The sequence below is a fragment of the Gossypium raimondii genome, chromosome 9, assembly GCF_025698545.1.
Source record: "Gossypium raimondii isolate GPD5lz chromosome 9, ASM2569854v1, whole genome shotgun sequence".
In the NCBI taxonomy this organism is placed as follows: domain Eukaryota; kingdom Viridiplantae; phylum Streptophyta; class Magnoliopsida; order Malvales; family Malvaceae; genus Gossypium; species Gossypium raimondii.
In genome coordinates this window covers 43,298,880-43,313,045 of record NC_068573.1, presented here as the reverse complement: position 1 = coordinate 43,313,045, position 14,166 = coordinate 43,298,880, and the positions used below count along the sequence as shown (strand labels likewise).

Here is a 14,166-nt window from a genome sequence, read left to right as displayed (position 1 = left end):
TTAAAAGCTGCCGCATCATCTTTTCGTAAGCAAATTAAGGTCGGTGACCAAAAAAGAAAAGAAAAATTAAATAGTTGGATGATCATTTTATAACTTTTCACAATTGAGTGACCAAAAAAGAAACTTACTAATAGTTAGGTGACTACAAATGTAGTTTGCCCCAATATAAATAAGATAGGGATAAAACAACATTTAGTCTTTAAACTTGGCAACTTTTCCCAACTTGGTCCTTGTGTTTTTTTTCTACATTAGTCTTAGAACTTGATAGTTTTTCTCAATTTAGTCCTTAAACTTGGATTCTATTAAGGTATGATTATGTGGTACTCCAAGATTGTTACATGTAATTATATGAAATTTTTTCTAAAATTGAAAAGAAAAAAAATTGTAAAAGAAATTTTAAAATAAGATTTAAATAATTTTTTTATGGAAATAAAATTTAGATAATGGCGTGATAAAATTTTATTTTAATTTATAAATAAACTGAGAAAATGTACTAAGTTTTGAGAGTAATGCAAGGAAAAGAAAAACCCAAAGTAAAAAGAAGTTTGTATGTCAATTTATCTGAAAAAGGTATTCAAAATTCTTAGTAAAGGCATAAAGGGTAATGTTTGGGCTTGCAGAATTTTAATACGAGCTTAAAAGTGTTTGAACTGGGCTTCCTAATAATTTATAAAATAATTTGAAATGAACCGAACCAAGTATAAACTACTTAACTAATGAACCGATTTTTAAATCATTGCTTATCCGTGACTTTATCTTGCTATTGCTAAAAACTCGCCCGAACTATCCGATCTGCCCAAACCCATTGCCCGCTCTGCCCTACCATGTATCGAAGTGCACCTTTTCTTTTGCCGTCCCTCTCTATGTCTCTCTCTCTAGAAATAGAGCAAGTTTTTGCTTCCTTTTAAATTTTAACTTCTCTTTTTTTATTTTCTTATGTAGATCGAAAGGCGGCTTAAGAAATCTAATGCAGAAGGTTGAATTAGATTGGGTAACGGAAGAGTCACGGTCGAAGGGATTTAGGTTTTTGGATTTGTGATTGGGGAAATTAGGGTTTGTTTAAGGGGAGATTTCTGACAGAGGTAGGGGTTGGTGATCTAGGGCTTGAGTTGGTGAAATAAGGGGAGCTGGAATTCAAGAGGGGAAAAAGAAAGATAGACATTAGGAGGGCGGATTGATGGTACTCGAAGGGAAAAATGCAAGGCTATGCATGGGCGGGGAGGAGATGAGGAGAGGAAAAAGGCACGGCTGATGTGGACAGTCCCTACACGTGCAACGGAGGTTCTGAGTGGTGATGGTGTTGCTTCGCTCTCTTTTTCTTCTTCCTCTACCGTTAATTCATTTTCAAAGGTATAACTTTCTAAATCAATTTCACTTAATTTGATTTGATTGGATTAGATTTTTCTTTATGTTCTAGGTTTTCCTTTTTGTTCGGTTGTTGATTTGTTTTATCAGGTGATTTGGTGAGAGGTGCTTTATCATATCGATTTTGGTAAATGAAGAGGTTCGATTTTGCTTGAGAATTTTGAGATGGTGTCTTTATTGATGAGGGGAAGTGTTGAAATAGTCGCAAATTTCGTCAGTTTTGTTGGCTTGGTTTGAACTTTGTGGATGATTTGTTGAGCTCGTTTGGAGTAAAATCTAGTCAGTTGTCTGAATTGTTTTGGACATTTTTCGAATTTTTAACTGACTCATATGAAGGCATTTAAGTTTTTATGTTTTGGGTTGATTGTTTTACTGAGGTGTATGTGCAAGACATTTTTGTTAGGCTTGATTTTTGTCAGCTGTGAAGAATGATTGTACCACATAATAAGTTGGGTAAGATAGGGAAGGGCGTCTCTCCTCGGATGGAATAGTGTCCTAAAATAACAATAACTTCTTTTTCGTTTTCTCCTCTAGAAGCTATTCTACAGCTGAAATATCCTGCTAACTTATCTGAAACTTTTAATTGTGGACATGGAGCTATAGTCGTTCAGCATGCCATGGGGTGGGTTTTCTTTGTCCAAGCTAATATTAATTCCAGGTAGAAGGTGTTTTGGACACGATAGAAATATTTGGATTTTAGACAGATTGATGTAAATGAACCTGAATATTAGGAATTCGCTAACTTTCGGTAGTAATGATGATTAATGAGTAATCACCAGCATTATGATTTATAATTGTATTGGAAAATTATTCCAATTTTGGAAGAGCTTGAAAAATAAGGATACATTTTTTGGGGAGTTATTGCTCCAATGGTTGACCTGGGATGTGGTAAATGCAATATTTGCTTCTGACTTCTAAGGTCTTTCTGTATATGGCAAGTCTTGCGAGTTTCCTGTAATGCATCCTGTTCTATTATATGGAAAAAGATAGTTGTCCTAGATAACACAAGTGTATTGGTCTTCCCATTTGAAACCAGGTTTTAACATACTTGTATATGAGTGAGAACAGACATGATTTTTGTTTTGCTGGATGTTTTCTCTGATAAAATGTCAAAATTAGTCCAGAGAAATGTATTGGACATCTTCAACGGAGTCATATTTATATGATAATGATGTTTGTTGAAGCAGTACCTAAGACATATCCAAGGCTTTAAAGAGGACTGCGTGATATAAACAACATATTTTCAGCATGCGAATTGTTAAGTTTTCGTTCAGTCTAGATGTATAATGGTTTCCCTGATATGAGTATAGCAAGTTTTGAACGCATATGAACCTTGTTCTTGCTAGTGTTGAAGTCTTGTGGAATTTTCTCATATAGAATTATAGTTGATTTACGAATTAGGCTTGAATTGTCATTATATGCATCTTTTTTCTGCACTTACGCATTTAGAATTTCTTCTTATCTAATAAAGATGGATTCTTGGAATCATCATCATATCTAAATGTTTAAGCAATTACTAGTTGCCATTTGTGTTGGTTTTGTCTGTATCGAGTTGCCACTTGTACTGCTGTTACGTTGCTCAGTCTAAGAAGCTAAGTTGATAGTTTTTAGAAGTAACTGATTAATGCAAGTTTGAGTTGTTGATCAAGCTTCTTCTTCTTCCTCTTCTTCTCCCTTTTTATTTATTTTATCCAAATTGATTATATATATATTCTCACTGGTGAAGTTTGCATACCTGCTCTCCCCCTTATAGGATGGGCGCAATATCAGCATTGGTGACTGTGCTCTTTTCAAACCAGCTCTAGATTCTCCACCTTTCATTGGAATAATTCGGTGTCTGACTGCAAGCAAAGAAAATAAGTTAAAGTTGGGCGTGAATTGGCTTTATCGACCTGCTGAAGTAAAGCTTGGCGAAGGCATCCTGCTGGAAGCTGCGCCAAACGAGATCTTTTATTCCTTTCATAAGGATGAGATTCCTGCTGCTTCGTTACTCCATCCATGTAAAGTTGCATTTCTTCCTAAAGACGTTGAACTTCCATCTGGGATTTGCTCACTTGTTTGCCGGCGAGTTTATGACATTACAAACAAGTGTTTATGGTGGCTAACTGATCGAGATTATATTAATGTGAGTTATAGATTCTCTTTTAGGTATATAATCTATTCCAAATTTGAACTTTCACAATTGATATTGCTTACTTTTCCAGGAACATCAAGAGGAAGTAGATAATCTATTATATAAGACACGTTTAGAAATGCAAGCTACAGTTCAGCCAGATGGATGTTCTCCAAATGGTCCGACATCTACATCACAGTTAAAACCTAGTTTAGAGAGTGTACAGAACAGTGCTTCATTTCCTTCTCAGGGTAAGGGAAAGAAAAGGGAGCGTGGTGATCAAGGTTCTGAGCCTGTCAAACGGGAATGCACTAGTAAAATAGATGATGGGGATTCTGGTCATGGTAGACGAGAAATTAATTTAAAAATTGAGATTGCAAAGATGGCTGAAAAGGGGGGCCTAGAAGATTATGAAGCAGTTGAGAAATTGATTCATCTCATGGTGCCTGAGAGAAATGAAAAGAAAATAGACTTGGTGAGCCGGTCAATGCTTGCTAGTGTAATATCAGCTACTGACAAGTTTGACTGTCTTAGTCATTTTGTTCAGCTCAGAGGGTTGCGTGTTTTTGATGAATGGCTCCAGGAAGTCCACAAAGGGAAGACTGGTGATGGTAGTGGCTCCAAGGATGATAGATCAGTTGATGATTTTCTATTAACCTTACTTCGAGCACTTGATAAGTTACCTGTAAATCTCACAGCTCTACAGATGTGTAACATTGGCAAGTCTGTGAATCATTTGCGCACTCATAAGAACATAGATATACAGAAGAAAGCAAGGAGTTTAGTTGATACATGGAAAAAAAGAGTTGAGGCTGAGATGGATGCCAAGTGTGGCTCAAACCAAGCTGTTCCCTGGTCTGCAAGGTCTCGACTTTCGGAGGTTTCTCACAGTGGAAACAAGCATTCTGGATCAGCTGAGGTTGCCATGAAGAATTTGGTCACACAGGTTTCTGCCTCTAAAACTGGTTCTGTTAAGATTGCTCAAGGAGAGACTGCTACCAAGTCTGCTTCTTCATCACTGGGATCTATGAAGGCAGCAATATCGCCTGCTTCTGCCAGTGCAAATTTAAAAGATGTGCAAGTACGAAATGCTGCTGTTGTTGGCACCTCTGATCCTCCAACAACAGCAAAGGATGAGAAAAGCAGCAGTTCGAGTCAGTCCCACAACAATAGTCAGTCTTGTTCTAGTGACCATGCAAAGGCTGGTGGACTTTCTGTAAAGGAGGATGCAAGAAGTTCTGCAGCTGGTTCTGGATCAGTCTCTAAGATCTCGGGTAATTCTTCCCGACACCGGAAATCCAATAATGGTTTCCCAGGGTCATCTGGTGTTCAAAGGGAAACTGGATCAGGCAAAAATTCTTCTTTTAACAGAAATCTTGCATCAGAAAAAATATCACAGTCTGGTTTAACATGTGAAAAGGCTGTGGATGCTCCTATGGCTGAGTCTAATAGTCATAAGTTCATTGTTAAGATCCCAAATCGAGGTAGAAGTCCAGTACAAATTGCCAGTGGAGGATCTCTTGAAGATCACTCAGTCATGAATAGCAGGGCTTCTTCTCCTGTGCTTTTAGAGACGCAGGAACAATTCGATCGTAACTTGAAGGAGAAGAATGATACTTACCGGACAAATGTTACTACTGATGTGAATACTGAATCATGGCAGAGCAATGACTTAAAAGACATGCTAACAGGGTTTGATGAGGGAGATGGTTCACCTGCAGCTGTTCCCGATGAAGAAAACTGTAGGACTGGAGAAGGGGCTAGGAAAACAAATGAAGTTACGAAAACTGCTTCATCTTCTGGAAATGAACATAAATCAGGGAAAGTGCTGGAGCCTTCTTTCAGCTCCATAAATGCTCTAATTGATAGTTGTGTCAAGTTCTCTGAATCAAATGTGTGCATGCCTGTTGGAGATGATGCTGGAATGAATCTGCTTGCTAGTGTGGCTACTGGAGTCGATGTAGCTTCACTGATAGAATCTCCACAAAGAAAGGCCCCTTTTGTTGTGCTCTCTGACACAGGCAATGATACAAAACTAAAACCTTCGTCTGGGGATGAGGTTGTTCGAGATCAAAATCAGTCTGTTGAAGGTGCCGATGATGAGCATCTGAAGCAGGCAGTTGGTGGTAATTCATGGGCTAAGAATGCGGACAACAAGATTGGTTCCTCTCTAGAAAAATCTAGAGAGCTGAATGAACATTTAACGTCTTTAAGCATTCTGTACACTGCAGACCCATGTCTTGAAAATGATAAATTAAAGGAAAATGTAACCACCGCTTTAATCAATTTGCCCTCTGCAAGCACTGCTGAGAAAACTACTGATATTGGAGATTGCAAAGAGCATCTGGAGAAAAAGGCAGGTGGAGTGGATGGTGATAGCAGTTTGGGTACTAAACAAAAAGGGTGTTCTTCTGTGGCTAATGAAGATAAGGTCATAGATCCATTTGTAAAAGTTGAGAAAGAAGTTCTAGGATCTTCATCTGTACCTTCTGTTGAAGTTGATGCTGACAAGAAGAAAAATGTCCTTGAAGGTTTGGAAAGAAGTTCACAGACTCATCAGAAGTCACCAGTAGTTGGACATTCCATCAATGGAACAGTGACAGAAACTTCGCCTCCTGGTTTTGGTAAAAATACGGTTCTGGAAAATGTTGATGAGGTGAAGTCTGAGAAGGATGTTGAGAGTGATACTCCTAGTAATGCAGGTGAATGGGAAAGTAATGCTTCTCTTATTGTTCTCATAATTAAATATGAAGTACACATCAATTCAAGTCCTTTTTCTTTTCCAATTTAGTTTACATTCATCAATTGGTAATTAGTTGTATTTGTTGTTGGTTCAGCTGTCAATGCTCAGAAAGGTGAGCATGTGGAGGAGAATTTAGAAGATCATAAGGGTAATGAACCATGTGCTGGACCATCTCCTTGTGTATCACCTACTGTAATGGAAACAGAGCAGCCTATGTGGCCAAGGGGGTCTAATTTGACCGGCGAAGAGGTAGATGAAGTGGAAGGGACATCAGCCACTAGAGATGCTCCTGTTACAGGTGGTACAGATACAGATGCAAAAGTTGAATTTGACTTGAATGAAGGCTTTAATGCAGATGAGGGAAAATTTGGGGATCCAAATAACTTAACAGCATCAGGATGTTCAGCTCCTGCCCAATTTAGCTCATTGCCTTTCCCTTTTTCTTCTGTGGCTAGCAGTGTCCCTTCTACAATTACTGTTGCTGCTGCTGCTAAAGGGCCTTTTGTTCCCCCAGATGACCTTTTGCGGACCAAAGGGGCACTTGGTTGGAAGGGATCAGCAGCCACAAGTGCATTTCGGCCAGCTGAGCCCAGAAAGATTTTGGATATCCCTCTTGGTACAAGCAACACCTCTATTGCTGATGTTAGTACTAGGAAACAAAGTCGTCCTCCTTTGGATATTGATTTGAATGTACCTGATGAGAGAGTGCTTCAGGATCTAGCTTCCCGAAGTTTTGCCAAGGGCACAGACTCTGCACTGGACCTTACAAGTACTCGTGATTTAACTTGTGGAATGGTGGGTTCTCCATCCATTCGGTCCTCCGGGGGACTTGATCTTGATTTGAATAGAGTTGATGAGCCAGCTGATTTTGGTAATCAGTGTACTGGGTTTAGTCGTAGACTCGATGTCCCTATGCAGCCTATAAAATCATTGTCTGGGATTCTTAATAGTGATGTAACTGTCCGTAGGGACTTTGATTTGAACAATGGACCTGCTGTTGATGAGGTAAGCATTGATCCATCACTATTTAGCCATAACGCTAGAAGCAGCATTGCCCTATCTCAACCATCAGTTTCCAGCTTGCGGATGAACAGTACCGAGATGGGAAATTTCTCATCATGGTTTCCTACTGAGAATACATACTCATCTATCACAATCCAATCGATCTTGCCCGATAGAGAGCAGCCTTTTCCAATTGTTGCAACTGGTGGGCCACAAAGGGTTTTGGGCCCACCTGTTGGTGCCACCCCTTTTAATCCTGATGTCTATAGGGAACCCATGTTGTCATCTGCTCCAGCAGTGTCATTCCCATCAACTCCTTTCCAATACCCTCTTTTCCCTTTTGGAACAACATTCCCTCTTCCTTCAACTAGCTTTTCTGCTGGTTCATCTACTTATGTTGATTCATCTCCTGGTGGGAGGTTTTGTTTTCCTCCAGTTCATTCGCAATTGTTACGACCTGTTGGTTCTGTTCCATCCCATTACCCAAGGCCCTATGTTGTTAGCCTTCCTGATGGTGGTCATAGTAGTGGTGCTGAGAATGGTAGGCATTGGGGAAGGCAAGGTCTAGACTTAAATGCTGGGCCTGGAGGCCCAGACATTGAAGGAAGAGATGAGATGGTACCTCTTCCATCAAGGCAACTGTCTGTTGCCAGTTCACGTACCCAGGCAGAGGAGCAAGCAAGAATCCATCAGGTTCCTGGTGGTATTTTGAAAAGGAAGGAACCCGAGGGAGGATGGAATGGATACAAGCAATCTTCATGGCAGTAGTAATCAAGAATCCTTAAATGTCACATTCTGATGACTCAAGGCATGTGCCATTTGCATTCTTTTCAGTTTCCTTTAACAATACCTGTGTTTTCTTTTTCTTGCATTCTACCACTTCCATACACTTGATAGTGGCAAAGGGGAGCCAAACTATATTATTAGAACTATGGATTTTCTGTGACAATTTATATTTATTTTGTTTCAGGTATTCAGGGATGGGAATTAGCTAAAACCCCAGAGGTCATCTACCCTGTGTGCTCTTAGAGGATGGGTGGTAAGTGAGCCATTTGATGTTCATAGTCTCCGACCCCCACATCTTACTCTTATCAATTGTATCCTAAAAAATCTCTTCAGCATTTTCAAGCCATTGTGCCTTGAATTAGTTTTTGGAGCAGATCACCTTCCCCTTTGTAGATATTGTTAACTGTTGGAGAACTTATGTTCTATGTTGCCTAGACATTAGAGATTGGTGCCCATACTGGTTTTTAGTGCAAATCTTTCTTGCCTTTTTTTCTTTTTCAGTTTTATTTTGTTTCCTGATTAAAGTGATCACCTAATTTTGATACTGAAGCTTTTTTCCTCACCTGATATGGTTTCTGGGGTTGATGTTGAATTCTAATCCTATTTAATTTATGAACTGTAATTGTAGTTCATCTGCAACAGTTGTGATTCCTGCCAACTTTGATATCAATGTTTTTATAAGGTGTTGGCACAGAGATAGCGTTGAAGTTTGATGTTGCACTTGCACCTCTACTGGCCCTTGTGATAACCAGTGACTGGCAACAATGTCATTGATCTTTTGCTTGTGCTTCGACGTGATTTTTCTGTTGACCGAAGTTGCTAGGTAGGTCAAACGGTCTTAAGAAGAAATGCCTTGTATGTATTCTGGAACATTTGGTCAGCTATTGGAATTTTGTCTTGGACCGTTCTATGGGTGGATATTTTCTACTAATGATATATAACTACAGCAGTTCTAGGTGATTATAACGTTTACAGGACCCATTGACACTGGTTAAGTATGACTAATTTATTTTGAAGAGAAACTACTTTCAATCTCAAAAGTCAATCCCATTGATTTTCTGCCTGTAGTATTGGGTTGATGTCAAGTTCATGAGTAAATCTCTACAGTAAGGTATTGTTTAGGGAATAAACAGAAAACGGGGTAATGACTTTGGTACTGTTGACTATTGGGCTTGAATGTAGTTGTTCAAAATGTGTAAATTGCAAAGTCTGGGTATGCAACTTCTGCGTGATGTAGTTTTGTTTATAGGTGTGGAATTTGGGTTTGCATGGTGTAATTTGCATTGGGAGTTGAAAAGCCCAAGCCATCACCATAGCTTATGGTTTCATGGGTTATTGTACTGGAAAATACTGAAAGTGGTACAATATAAGCGACAAAATTAGCTACGTAGACGATTTACTAAGACTTTTTAAGCGAGGAGTTGCTGTTTTAATCTCCTTTCATCGAATAATTATGCAATTTAACTGTGTTTGGAGTAACATTGATATGTGATATTTATGGACTGATTCCACCGGAAACTGGTGATCAAACCAGTTTAATTGGTACCTTGAAAATGAAGGAATATTGAATTGGTGTATAAATATGTTTTAATTATGTAATTGGGATGTTACTTTATAAAAATTTAACTGCTGGGGTAAATATTTAATTTTATTATAATTTGTGAAGTCACTGTTAATTCTATTAGCTTTAATTTATAATTTGACATTTAAAGCATATTTGTTTTTCCACTTCTAAAATGGATTTACTTTAAATATAATCAAAAAGAAGATTTTGTAACTCAAAGTTTCTATATATGCTCTTATTACTTCTTTTATATATTATACACTAGTTTACATACTCCTGTGATGCATCAATTAAAATGCATTTAATTAATTTTATGTATCTATTTATTTTTATAATTTCCATTAATAATTTATTTACGAAACTAAATTATGTTGATTACAAATATTTTAGAACTGGCTTGGAAGTAATTGTTATTAAAATTATTCCAAAATTTTATTTTATTATATATGTGTATGTATGTTATCATATATATAATAAACAAAATGAGATTTTTTCATTTCTTGCCCGATGAATTATTATTATTATTAATAACAAGAAAATCATACTTAAAACTTAATTAAAAAACAGGATTCACTTTAATATAACTAAAATGAAGTGTTTTGGAATTCAAACAATTATCCCAAAACGGAATGTTTTCATATATGTTCTTATAATTCTTTTATATATATATTTATGATTACTTCATTAATTGTCCATTTTAAGATACTATAAATAAGAGATTTCACAATTGGTGAAAAGACTTTTGCTACTTTGACTTTCTATTTCTCAAAATTCTCTCTAGAATTGTCTCAATTTTTTTTTTATTTAGTCATATCATTAATCACAATTTTTTTTCTTCACCTTACCAATCATTATTTGCCGCTGCGCTTAATGCTACAGGATCTACTCCAATCCTTTTTTTGGCTACATTCCTTGCTTGCAATACTTCCTCTGTGACTTGATTTTCTAAGTCCTCACTCGTTAATGACATTGGCCTATCGAGTTTTTCATGGGAACTTGGTTTTTTTACCTCGTTGCAACTATTCATTAGGTTTAGGAATTCATCTACTACCTGTTTAGAGACTCACTGCATTAAAATTTATACCTTATGTTTGGGTGTGCCATGTTCATACCGCAATCTCTTCTTTGTTTCCTTTTAGGTGGGTTCTCCACATTTGTCTTGTAGGAGAGCTTTCTTTATTGCTTCCTTGGTTTTGTTGTAATTGTGGAATGAAATTATGAAGGAGAAAAGAAATGTCAAGTATATGATTATGATTAAAAAATGTGAATGATTACACGGATTACCTTTATGTAATTCAACCATACAGTTTAGGAGAGTGTTGAGTTATTCTTTTAAGACAAAAAGGCCATTTGATAAAACGGTGGTCAAAGAGATGACGCGTGGGAAAAAAAAGCCCATCGAAACTGACCCACCAGTAATCCATGCCTGTTGGACAGAAAGACGGGAATTTTATTTCCATTTCCAAATACCACTACTAACTGTGCCAGTTTCAACGACTCTACGCTCCCAGTATCTAGCAGACAGAGTCAAAGCCGAATCTAAAACCCGAAATCCTCTGTTAAATTTATTTTATACGATTTGATTTCTGCCTCCATTTTCGGTGATTTTTACGTACAGTGTTAACACTGCCATTTACTTTTTCTTTTACTTTACTACAATATATATATACACATGGAAGTATTTAGTCAATTTGACAGGACAAGAGACAAGTGGGGGATAATGCTCCCTCTCCTGCTTTAAAAGATTTGCTAAGATCTTACTCTACGATATTGGATTTGGATGGATCTTCACAATCTTCGCCTTTACATCTCCTTTTTAAACTCTCTTTCTCTTTCTTCTTTATTTAAAAACCCAAATCCAACCCCACCCTTGTTTCCTTTGTTTTTAAAACAACACATTTACAGAGAGAGAGAGAGAGCCTCCTCTTCTTCTTTTTAACTCATCACTCTCATACTGGATTATGGAGGTTGCTGGTGAGGTTTTAGCATCTGAGTCTCAATTGCATGTTCTTGCCGTGGATGATAGTCACGTCGATCGTAAGGTTATTGAAAAGTTGCTAAAGATATCCTCTTGCAAAGGTACAGCTTAGTTTCCATTTCCCCACCTTGTTTTGGATCAATACTTGTGGGGTTTTGTTGATTTTGAAGATTGGGTCTGGTCTGATTCTTTGTTTTCGTGCAGTCACAACTGTGGAGAGTGGGGCAAGAGCCTTGCAGTTTCTTGGTTTGGATGAAGAAAAAGGCTCTCTGGGTTTCAATGTGAGTAGTTCTATCTGTTTGGGTTGCTAAGAAAATAGTAAAAAATAAAAAAACAAACAAACTATTGAATAAAATATTAGATGAAATTTAGGATTGATTGTGTGTGGTGTTAAAATGGCTGCTATTACAGGGTTTGAAGGTGAATCTTATAATGACGGATTACTCCATGCCCGGAATGACTGGATATGAACTCCTCAAGAAAATCAAGGTCTTTTTTCCTAAGCTTATTTAATCATTCTAATCCTAAAATTGATTTGAAGATGGAGATGAAACTATCGTGAATTCCATTACTGATTATGTTTCATTTGATGTTGGAACAGCGATCATCAGCCTTTAGAGAAATTCCTGTGGTGATCATGTCCTCCGAGAACATCCTCACCCGTATTGATAGGTATATCTCCAAGTCTTAGTTGAACACCAGTATGTTGTTCTTATGATTTTCTCGGGAAATCAAATCTGTTTGGATCTGGGAATATATGCCATATCTTGGCTATGACATTCATTTAGAGGAAATCTGGGGAAATTGATATTATGATATGGAAGCATTTTTCTTTTTTAGCCTAATAATCCCTTTGGCTTGAAGCTACTGGACGATAATTGAGATGAAGGAATATTGCATATGATAAGATTTATCAAAACATATCAGTCATTATAAGATTACCCAAATCTCGTGAGTACTGTAATAAGACAAAACTGATAAGATTCTGTATTTTGTTTGAATTTGTGTGGGAAACAGACCACCCAAAATCTTGATAATAATGAAAGATTCACTTGTCTTTTCTCTTAAATAATATTCTGATTTTTATTCTCCGGATCTCTTGGTTTCATTCATGTAATATATATTCTGTTTCACTGGAAATTATTGACGTTTCAGGCATTTTCTTTTATAAAAACAGAGATTCTGCATGACATATTTCAACATGTACATCAAAGAACAAAATATGTGGAGACCCTCACTTAAAAGAGACTGTTGGCATACTTTGAACCCTTGGTTGTTCTGAATCACTTTAGATAATGCATCTGCACTTTGCTTGATCATGCACAACTAGGCTAAAAACATTATTTTCATCTACAGCTGTTTGGAGGAAGGGGCGGAGGAGTTTCTAGTTAAGCCCGTGAAACTATCGGATGTGAAACGGGTGATGAGTGATTGCATAATGAGAGGAGAAACAGAGGGAAACAATAGGAGAAGAGTTGACAAAAGAAAGTTTGAAGACGATAACCATGCTTCATCGTCATCGTCATCATCATCATCAATACCATCATCACCGTCATCACCATTACCATCCTCACCATCGACTGCAGCAACCTCATCACCTCTGCATTCATTGAAGAGGCCAAAATTGCGCGACCATAACTAGTTCCCCTCATCCGTTTTTTCGATGGTAAATTTTTTTTTGTCAATATCCTCGCAATTTCCCTCATATGGATAACTTGTGTAAATGGCACTTATCAAGGCCTCTTTAGAAGCTGATAACAATTAATTAGGGCCTGAAACAGAGAAATGGAGATACAGTTGGTGTTCTTTTTTGTTCCGTTTAGGTAAAGAAAAAAAATTCATTAGAATCACAAAAATGATGGGCTTTTGTTTCCTATCTGTGTGCATAGTTATGAATTTGGTGGATCATAACTTCTAGGCACATGCTTGCCATATATTAATCCAATTTTTACTAATATATTTTAATGTGTATATGATTCAATATATATATTAAATACTTGTATGGAAATATTGATCCGTAGAATAATCACTCAAGTTTGTATTACCTAACTTGCGAGAATGAGACACAAGTTTCTTGAATTCTTTAATACTTACTAAAATGAGTTTAAGCTTAGCAACTTTAGTTATTGATAAAATCAAGTTCAAATTCAATCAGGCTGGCTCTCTTTTCAGTTAGATCTTTTATATTATATAAAATTTTAAATTAATAATGGTAAAATTACAATTTGATTCTTTTAAAATAATTTAACCTTTTAAAATGATAAATGTATAGCAAAATTATAATTTTATTATTGTAAAATATATAATTTAATTTTAACTCTCTCTCAAAATTTTTTGGTTCCGTCATTGAATCTAATAACATTTAATAACATTTCACTTGAACGACTTGAAAGTTTTATCGAATCTTTTATTTATAATATATGTTTTAATTTTTTTTATGTTATTTATATTTTTAACCCTAACTTCAATTATTCGGTCCTTTTGTCCTCTTTCAAATGTTACCATTGGATCCAAATTGTGAGAACTTTTTTAACATTTTAAACTATGTTTCATATTAGGTGGTAGTAGTAGCTTATAAATTGGAGATGATCTGTGATTCATCTTCACAGTTGAGA

At 36.7% G+C, this 14,166-nt stretch overlaps 2 protein-coding genes across 5 annotated transcripts; both read left to right on the top strand.

Annotated features, from left to right (window-relative positions):
- The first annotated feature begins 721 nt into the window (after window positions 1-721).
- LOC105800003 (uncharacterized) lies at window positions 722-9,068 on the top strand. 4 transcript variants are annotated; one of them, XM_012630844.2, is made up of 7 exons: window positions 722-826; window positions 943-1,350; window positions 3,119-3,490; window positions 3,570-6,192; window positions 6,316-8,031; window positions 8,194-8,262; window positions 8,638-9,068. In XM_012630844.2, the coding sequence occupies exons 2-5, from the start codon at window positions 1,207-1,209 to the stop codon at window positions 7,989-7,991; spliced, it is 4,815 nt and encodes a 1,604-aa protein (XP_012486298.1). In that variant the 5' UTR covers window positions 722-826; window positions 943-1,206; the 3' UTR covers window positions 7,992-8,031; window positions 8,194-8,262; window positions 8,638-9,068. The 4 variants fall into 4 exon arrangements, with proteins under 4 accessions (XP_012486298.1, XP_052476944.1, XP_052476943.1 ...); XM_052620984.1 differs by lacking the exon at window positions 722-826 and having other exon boundaries at window positions 835-1,350; window positions 8,692-9,068; XM_012630845.2 differs by lacking the exon at window positions 722-826 and having other exon boundaries at window positions 836-1,350; window positions 3,570-6,180.
- Window positions 9,069-11,334: 2,266 nt separating this feature from the next.
- LOC105800006 (two-component response regulator ARR6) lies at window positions 11,335-13,522 on the top strand. The gene is made up of 5 exons (XM_012630847.2): window positions 11,335-11,652; window positions 11,756-11,832; window positions 11,963-12,040; window positions 12,153-12,223; window positions 12,908-13,522. The coding sequence occupies exons 1-5, from the start codon at window positions 11,535-11,537 to the stop codon at window positions 13,191-13,193; spliced, it is 630 nt and encodes a 209-aa protein (XP_012486301.1). The 5' UTR covers window positions 11,335-11,534; the 3' UTR covers window positions 13,194-13,522.
- Window positions 13,523-14,166: the final 644 nt, after the last annotated feature.